Source organism: Musca vetustissima, unplaced genomic scaffold, assembly GCF_032173495.1.
Source record: "Musca vetustissima isolate MV318-11 ecotype Yass unplaced genomic scaffold, APGP_CSIRO_Mvet_v1 utg470, whole genome shotgun sequence".
In the NCBI taxonomy this organism is placed as follows: domain Eukaryota; kingdom Metazoa; phylum Arthropoda; class Insecta; order Diptera; family Muscidae; genus Musca; species Musca vetustissima.
The window spans coordinates 146447-155180 of NW_026880041.1; the positions used below are offsets into that span (position 1 = coordinate 146447).

Consider the following 8734-nt stretch of genomic DNA (forward strand, 5'->3'; position numbering starts at 1 on the left):
TTTTATAATAGATTATTGTATACTGTTTGATCCATATGTAATTCCCCAGTTCGCGTGCTTTTGTCGCCGTAGTAGATATATATGTATCTGAAGAGAAGATAGGGATTTAAAAATGACTAAAGATTTATATATGAAGGTCTTTTTGTCACCGAAAACTCACCTATAGAAAATTGGTAGAATATCTCTTGAGCATTTATTGATGTATTTCGGACCTTTATGGGCGATACCTCTTCCTGTATCGTTTCTAAATGTCTACAGAATGCATGTAAAATTTTATTTGAAGGATCCGTCCCTAACCCTTTGTGTGTTCTCTCAATCTGAAAGGGCGAAATCTTTAGAAAACCTCAATCAAAATTTACCTCAGATTTATCCTATGTATTTCTTTCGAATATAGAAATTCAAGTTCCACATCACTTAATATGGTACACCACGAATATTTTTGCGAAAAACAAATTTCTGTTTTGCCTTTAAAAATACTAAAAAGTCGAAACAAAATGACAAGACAACTGTTCTGTTTTGTTTTGCCATCGATAATTTATATCTATAAAAAAGTCGATTCATTCATTACACTTTGCATTACCAGTAACTACTGAATTGGAATGATATACCTAGACAACTTTTTCAATCGATAAATAATTCCAACTGTCTATTTTGTGTTCCATTTGTGGATAAAAAGTAACTCGATCACTATGTAACTAGCTATATAACTATGTAATACAAGATAATTGATATTTTTTGAACAACCGGGCAGTGTCTCTCTCCCACATCATTCGTAAACTTTCCGTTAATCCACTTTGAGTTCATCTTTATTGGTCATTTTGTCTTCTCCTCCTATTCGTAGCAGGTGGAACGTTTTTCATTTTTTCTTCAGACCGTGAAAAGTCCAGTCCTACAGAAGCACGCGTCGTTCCGTTCGTTCCGTCGTCACCAAACAAAATAACTTTTAAACAGTTTAAACAACTTGGACAACTTGGAGTGGCCAACAAAGAAGGTACAGCCAGTACCCATGGATTAAATGTAGCTTGGCATTACAACGAAACGATCGTCACTCCATCCTTTTAATACTGAGCTTCTTCAATCGAGCTTCACCATCGAGCTCTGCATTGGCTAAACTTCGAGTTAAAGTCACGGTTCAAACTTAAAAGACAACATTTTTGTAAAGAAGGCTTCAAAAGCCCTGCTAAAAATCAAATCATGTTGAAGCAACATGTTCTGGTGGAACTTAAGCAGTTTATTCAGTCTGTGTCCACGATACATCGCAGCAGTAGTAGTTTAACATCAATTGGATTGATTAGAACTTCACTGCACTTGCTGGATGACCTTCCGTCTTGCAGAGAAATTGTTTTCGAATACTTTGCCCTGGTGGCTGAAGTGGGCGTACAAAGTTATGTGAACACGGCCAATGTGGATCCTCAGACCGGCATGGTAATACAACAGCAACATAAATCAGGGAATCCACAGCAACAACAACTGGTGGTTTCACAAGAAGACCCTTGTTTCGAAATGATCCAACAAGCCTTGGATAATATGGTAAACAAAGGACCAAGTGCTTGGGCAGCTGTTATAGCGTCATGGAGTCTGGAGCTTGTTGGGAGTTTGTCTGATAAATACAGCAAAAGAATGCCGATTGGTGCAGCTTGTAATTTCTGGCTGAACTGTTCTACAATGCGCGGATTACTTTCTCTGGTGAGCGTTTGTTTTAGGAAACTGACGAACGCCGAAGCGGAATCGTGCGTTGAGACATTACTATGTAGGTGACTTGAGGTAAACAAACGAATGTCGAGGATGTTGATATCATTTTTAATTTTATTGCAGCTGCATACCAACGATATTCAATGACATTTGATTGGGTAGTAGCACGCCTGGGAGGATGTTTTCCTTCAAAAATCATATCGCAGATTCTACAGTGCAGTCTTAAACGATTTTCCGACAATTATCCTTGTAGGTTCGATTCGGAGCTGGGTATTCTTGAATACCTATGCTTTGCCCACGAACAAGTGCTTCGAGCTTGTGTCAGAGATCTATTGGAGGATGGTTTTCAACCGAAGAGGAAGTTGGACGCCTTAGTAATACCATTTGTGCTGGAGTTCTGTAAATATTCCGACATTCTACTGCAGAATGCTGTTAGCGTTTTCCTCGACATGTGTAAGATATTCAGAGAAGAAGATATTCAGAAATTCGATTGGATAATTTCCACGATTTTTTTTTGTCATTTTAGACAACGATGACTTGAGGAAGAATATCGCACAGAAGGCTCCCTTGTGGTTGTCAAATCGGTTATTTGCTGAAATGCAGCCATCTCTGAATAATTTAGTTCTACGCCTAAAAACAAATGGAGCTCAAGCTTTGATTACGGTGTCTAAAATGTCGGAACAATATTCTTGGTGCCAGGACTTTTTAGAATTTTCCCTGCAAGAACTAGAGCAAATTGTACTGAATGCCCGCGTTTGTCCTTTAATGGACGACTTGGCAACGGAAGAAACGAAGTATATGCTATGGAAAAGCTGTTTGAGTACAAACATTTATGAACAGCAAACCGCCGTGCGACTGTTGCTAGTAGTCTGTAAGTATTGAAGGACGTGTAGCCCAACGCAAGCAATTGACACGTTATTTATTTAATTCAGCTACCCAGCATACCCATATATATTATCAAACTATATCGGAATTACTGCGCAAATGTTACACCGTTTCGTCATCTGGACTAGGTGCGATCATTAGGATGATTGGTGGTCAGTCGGGAGTAGTTGAATTTCCAGAAATAAAGTCGGGCATTCAAATGGTGCTGGAAGATGCTCTCCTGCAGGAGCAATTAAAAAAAGCACGTCTTACAAAGGCCTCGGACGAATCTGAAGCGCTCAACATTTTCAAGAATTTAAATGCGATAACAAAGCAAGTTTAAACTATTTAAAATTATATTGTATTTACTGCTAATAAAATTCAAACTATCCCCTTTTGCAGAATGGAGAAGAAAAATAGTTTCTCCTGCATAAAACAGCATCAGCTAAGCGCGGCCTTAAATGAAAGCCTGCCTAAAATATTACAAATATTGGAAGTTACATTGGAAAAACTTGCTTTACGAATGGACGCAGATGCAAGTGCACGCAGTGAAGAAAAGTTTCGCGATCTGCAAAACCAAACGAACAATAACACCATTCACATTTACAATTCCCACAAAAAACAGAAACTTGGCATTTTCGCCGATTATTCCGAAGAAGAGGAAGAAATGGAGTATATGGCAAAGCGCTTAATGTTGGCGCATACAATCATAGATCTTTTAAATACAATTGAAGCGGGCTCAAAAACGCAAGTGATAAAGACTACTGAGGTACGTTAAATCATATTGTTTATAGTCTACCTACCACATATCCGGTTTCGATGTATGTATTTTTGACAGGTATTAAAATTGGCGGTGTTGAGTGTGAAATATTTCTACATAGGTCTTAATGAACAAAGTAAATATGAATGATTTGTAAGTCGACTTAGCGTGCATTACATTAATTGATATTTCCTCAATCGATAGGTTCTATTCAACGAATGGTGGCAATCAATCGCGCCTACAATTTACTCCAGCGTCAATGTAGAGCACGGAAGTCGTCCCGTTCGGCCTGCTTAAGGGAATTGATCGAGGGAGCGCTCTTTTATTATGGGTATTTGTTTGGACAATACGAAGAGCCATTGGTGGACGAACTGTTAATTCCTGAAAATGAAATGATTATAGTACAAAATCAAAAACAATCGTATGGGCCAAATTCCAATCGTTCCATTCTCCATGCTGGGGTGATTGGACGTGGACTTAGGCCTGAAAATACACTGATGGGGGAGGCGTGTCCACCAGAAATGCAAAAGTTATTCTTAAAAGCCCTGGAAATGTGTTGCTCTGATAATGTAGGTGATTTCATTTAATGAATTGTGTATGGAAATGCTTATTGAATTGCACCATTTAGGATCGTCAAGTGGTCATTGAGTCATATTCCACGATATCGCTTTTACTGGTCGAAATGGTGTCAACCGATGTTATGTACAATGGACTGCCTTTTCCAGATGAGGAGTTTACCAAAGTAACTATGGAAAGAGATTTACTAATCAGGAGAGCTTTTCTTACGTCTCCTATACTTTGGTCACTTCTGGGATTTATTTCGGCACATCGCCCAGCTCTGTGCTTCTCTTCCGTTTTGTTGCGGGCACTATGTGCCACATGTCTACACCAGTGGAGGGCAAAAAATGGTATTTATTCCCAATAATTTATGGAATTGGTTTTTAAGCTGTTTTTTTTCTTGCAGTTAATAAATTTGAAACTAGTAATACCAGCGGACAGCTGATGGAAACAACAAAGAACATTTTAAAGATTCTAGCTATGGGTCAATTGCTGCCTCCTCCCCTGTCTAATCTGCACAATATTATTGAACACTTTGAGCCACAAGAGGTTAGAGAATACACTTTGTGTGGACTTATAAACACTTAACATATATTTAAAATATTTTAGATAGCCTTATTACTTAAAGAATGCGTGTGGAACTATATGAAGGACAATGTACCGTCGCCTGGGATATTTCCTGTCGATAACAATGGGTTGCAGTGGCGTAATTCTCAATTGTGTAAAGTCCCAGCACAGTACGTTGACACCTTGCGGAATCTTATGCAGAAGAAACTGTCAAAACTGGGTCAACACTATTATCAGATGTTTATAATGCCCGAGTATGTTCCAGCTCCGTAATGTTCCAATGAACATTACTACCACCCTTGAGGCATAGAACCTCGCTTCTTTTGACCATTTAATTTTATTACGTTATTTGAAATGTGATTATTGTCTTTCTCATGCATACTTCAAAATGTTAGACTGAACATCTATCATATTTGTAGCCAGCATAGCTGTAGACACATGGGTATTCCTTTGTGTGCAGTTAATGACAGTTTATTATAAGCCATTTCACTGTTTTATTATCTATGAACTATTCTGTAAATCAAAATAAGTATAGTTTAACAACTTAAAAAATATACACAAATTATTTAGTCTAATCGATTGTAGATATAACTGAATAAATACTATAACAACAAAGAAATATAAATCAATTCATTACATGAAAAAAGCCAACAAAGAAAGAAAAGAAAAACAACTACATTTCTCCTTGCAATATGAAAAAGTACGCTCTACTGCGCGGGATTTCTTTTTAATAAATGGCATGTGATCGAATGTTCATCTAAAAGTTGATGTGGGCTCACATGATCGATTTTTTTCTCTGAAATCTAAGAAGGACGACAGTTGGATAACTTTCGAACAGAAATACAGGAGGTGAGTTTTTTTGCTCGTCTTTTCAATGAGGATGATTTTTTCTCCTTTGTGTGGTGGGAAGCTGAATTGGAACAAGATTGTGCATTGTGATAGCTGCTTGATGAAGCTGCCATTGTTGCAAAGGAATTATGCTGTTGCTGTGCCTTAATTTCTGCTGCAGCAGCGGCCGCTTTTCGTGCTAACTCCTCTGCAAAATAATTGTATGTTATACGTCAGAACTTTTCCGAACATGATATTGAACTTACGATTTAAGTCATGCTCGGTGAAGTACACTTCTTCCAAATCACGGTCAGTTTCATAATGGTAGGCATCTAAATAAGGCAGTACAGTTGAACGGCGATATTTATCACTTTTTAGTGGCGGAATGGGTATCGGTGGTCCTTTTTCTTCAGGTGCCGAAATAAACCAACTGAAAAATAAAGCAATACATTGAAATTATTACATATGATTTATAAAAAAAGAAAAAAGTGCGGCGATATGTTGTTTATTTGACTTACGGGTCTTGTCTTATTTGCTGTATGGAATAGCGTTTTTCCGGGTTATCCTGCAGCATTCCTAGTATTAAAACCGCAAGCTTCTCATCTAGCTTATACAGCCAATCGGGAGCTTCCCACTGGCCGCGACCAATACTTTCGAGTAAACGATAAATATTGTCGCCGTCGAATGGATACTTTCCTGTGCACAAATTGTACCTGCAATGATATGCTCACTTAACACCCAAAATTACAGTAAAACTTCTCCATTTCATTTACAGAGTGACTCCACTGCTCCAAATATCCACTTTTGTACCCGAAAATGACTCCAAACCATTTGCGATTTCTGGAGGCTGGAATGCCGGAGATCCCTGTCCCGTTGTACACGTGTCGTCTGGAGCAAACAACTCCAGTTGCTCAGCAACGCCAAAGTCCGATATTTTTAAGGTTTCGTCTAGAGTCAAAAGAAGATTGCCGGGCTTTATGTCTTTGTGTATGACTCGCATGCCATGCAAATATTCCAAGCCATTAACTAATTGCCGAAAATATCGATGGGCTTGAAATAAAGGGATTTTCTTTTCAGGGGCATTGTCAAGCATTTCCTAAAAAAAAAAACAGAAATCTGTATTAAGCCATATTTATCTAGTGCACCAGATGACATACCTGAAGCCCTCCAACGCAATATTCCATTATAAGATACATCTTTTGTTTCTCGTCGTTGTACAAAACATCTAATAGCGCCACTACATTTTTATGCTTTAGCTGCTTTAATAACTTGATCTCTCTTTGTACGTTCTGTTCACCATTCGGTATACGTCTCAATTTGCGTCTTGTTAATATTTTTACAGCTCTTCGACAAAGGTTCTCGGAATCAAGCACCTCTTTAACTTTGCCATACGAGCCTTCACCTAACACATCGCCCATTACATACTTGCCAACCATTTTTATATTTTTCTTTTTCTGTTGGTATATAATTTCCGCGCTGTCCACTCGATTAAACATGTTTCCAATATCCAACGTAGCTAGATCGAGTGTATCGATATCTTCGTCGTCCAGCCAAGTTACCTGGTGATGCTGAGCCTGTTGTTCATTCAGCAGATATTGGGCTGCCTCATCTCCATGTAAGAACTCTGCCTCATGTCCAATTTCTTCACAAAAGTTATTGTCCGACCCTGCGTTCGGATACGTATCTATGTGAAATTTACTATTTGCCATAATTACAGTTGTGCTATCGCCACCAGCGGCTACTGCTTTTTCCGGAATGCCAGTTCCTTGACAGAAACTCTGCCCATTGTCGAATGTGCTGCTTGTCGGACGAGTTTCTGTCATTTGATCATGACCTTTTACTTGCACTTCCATGGCGACATGGGCGATAGTCATTTGTTATGTATTTACCACAAGTCTTCTGGCGTGCTGTTATGTTGGTTGGTGCTGATGGTCCAGTTAACGAGTTCAATTTTTCCTCATATTCCAAGACTAAACTTCAATGTTTTTTTTTTCACCCAACAAAAGTAAAAACGTTCCACATGCTACAAAATAATTATTCACTGGACGAAACTAGGGGGACTAGATTAATTATAGCCATCACGTAAACGCGCAAATACGCCAAATGAAAGAAACAATGCAGTACTGCAAGCTAAAACTATCGCGGACGTGAAGAAGAAGTGACGCCTAGGCGATGGGAACAGTTGCGAAATATAGTCGCATTCTTATCGCGAAAGTCACTTCCTTCGACTGTCATGACGTTGCCAGACGCAGGGTTGTATTTTATAGTATAAAATATTTTTAATTTTTTATTGTTATAATTATTGAATAAATTGAATTAACTGCGAAACTACAACAAAAACAATTCAACTACAACCACATAGAAATTTGTTATTGTATGTAACACTCGTGTCAGTTTCATATGTCGAAAAATTTAAACAAAATATACGAAATATTAATAAATTTGATTTATTTTAAAAATGTAATATTTTTGAAATAAAATAGCGTTGAAAATAACAATTTTTTCATTGCCAAGGGATTTCCTGCTTCAAATTTTCCCATTAGGAAACTGAAGTAAATTGTAAACGAAGGGGCAACGAATTTAATCTCTGTTGCGATTTCTTTGATTTGAGAATGTATACTTGTCCGGTTCGGAAAAATATTAAACGCGTTACAATATTTTTCCATCGTCAGCAGAATTGGTAATATCTCAAAGATATATGTCAAACATTTCTCAAAATTGTGTTGTATTTTTTTCTGGTTTCCTCTAAATTTTAATGCTGAAATGGCACCCCTTTTTAATATGGAATTCATACATCAATTTCAAATAAAATGAACAATAAATACCATAAAATGTTACGCATGGGGATTGGCAAATTTTCAACAAATTAAAAACAAATATTTTTTCTAAAGCTCCACATTGTTCGCAAAATTTAACTTAGAATGTTATAAATTTATAGCTTTTATAGGCAGGGAACCTAAAAATATTAATAAATATAATTGATTCAAAAATATTTGCCACAGGACACAAGATTAGCGTACATTTTGAAGGAAAACTATTTCGTTTAAATTTTGAAAGTTGAATGTTGTCAAAAGCAAATTTATGAAAAAATTGAAAACATATGACTGCATGGGACTACGTTGTATAGTTATACCATGCGATACAATGAAATCAGTTGAGTATTGCAGTTACCTTGTATAATTGTACCATGACACATACCAATCACTTTGAAAATGTTACATTAGGTTCGTTCGTTTACTCAATAATTTGTACGAATTTGTACAAATTATTACAAAATGTTGTTCGTTTACCCAAAAGTCCAGTAAAAGAGAGTGAATTGAGAGAGCAGATTAGACAGTTGTGTTACTGAGTATTTCAAATTCTTAAAAGGAAAATTTACTCAGTAAGAATTTTCTTGTACCATCAGCTGAAATTTAAACAGCTGTTTTGTTATGTTTTGTAAACAAACAAAAAATTGTTCTCAAG

The 8734-nt window shown here is 37.1% G+C and overlaps 2 protein-coding genes across 2 annotated transcripts; one reads left to right on the forward strand and one right to left on the reverse strand.

Annotated features, from left to right (window-relative positions):
- Nucleotides 1-1194: 1194 nt before the first annotated feature.
- On the forward strand, nt 1195-4714 carry LOC133325328 (integrator complex subunit 5). The gene is made up of 10 exons (XM_061534112.1): nt 1195-1750; nt 1816-2145; nt 2219-2563; nt 2625-2889; nt 2959-3325; nt 3395-3452; nt 3521-3885; nt 3945-4224; nt 4281-4423; nt 4484-4714. The coding sequence occupies exons 1-10, from the start codon at nt 1195-1197 to the stop codon at nt 4712-4714; spliced, it is 2940 nt and encodes a 979-aa protein (XP_061390096.1).
- A 530-nt stretch (nt 4715-5244) lies between these two features.
- LOC133325329 (serine/threonine-protein kinase stk11) lies at nt 5245-7143 on the reverse strand. The gene is made up of 5 exons (XM_061534114.1): nt 6427-7143; nt 6043-6365; nt 5788-5982; nt 5536-5699; nt 5245-5477 (listed from the first exon to the last, which is right to left on the reverse strand). The coding sequence occupies exons 1-5, from the start codon at nt 7141-7143 to the stop codon at nt 5245-5247; spliced, it is 1632 nt and encodes a 543-aa protein (XP_061390098.1).
- Nucleotides 7144-8734: the final 1591 nt, after the last annotated feature.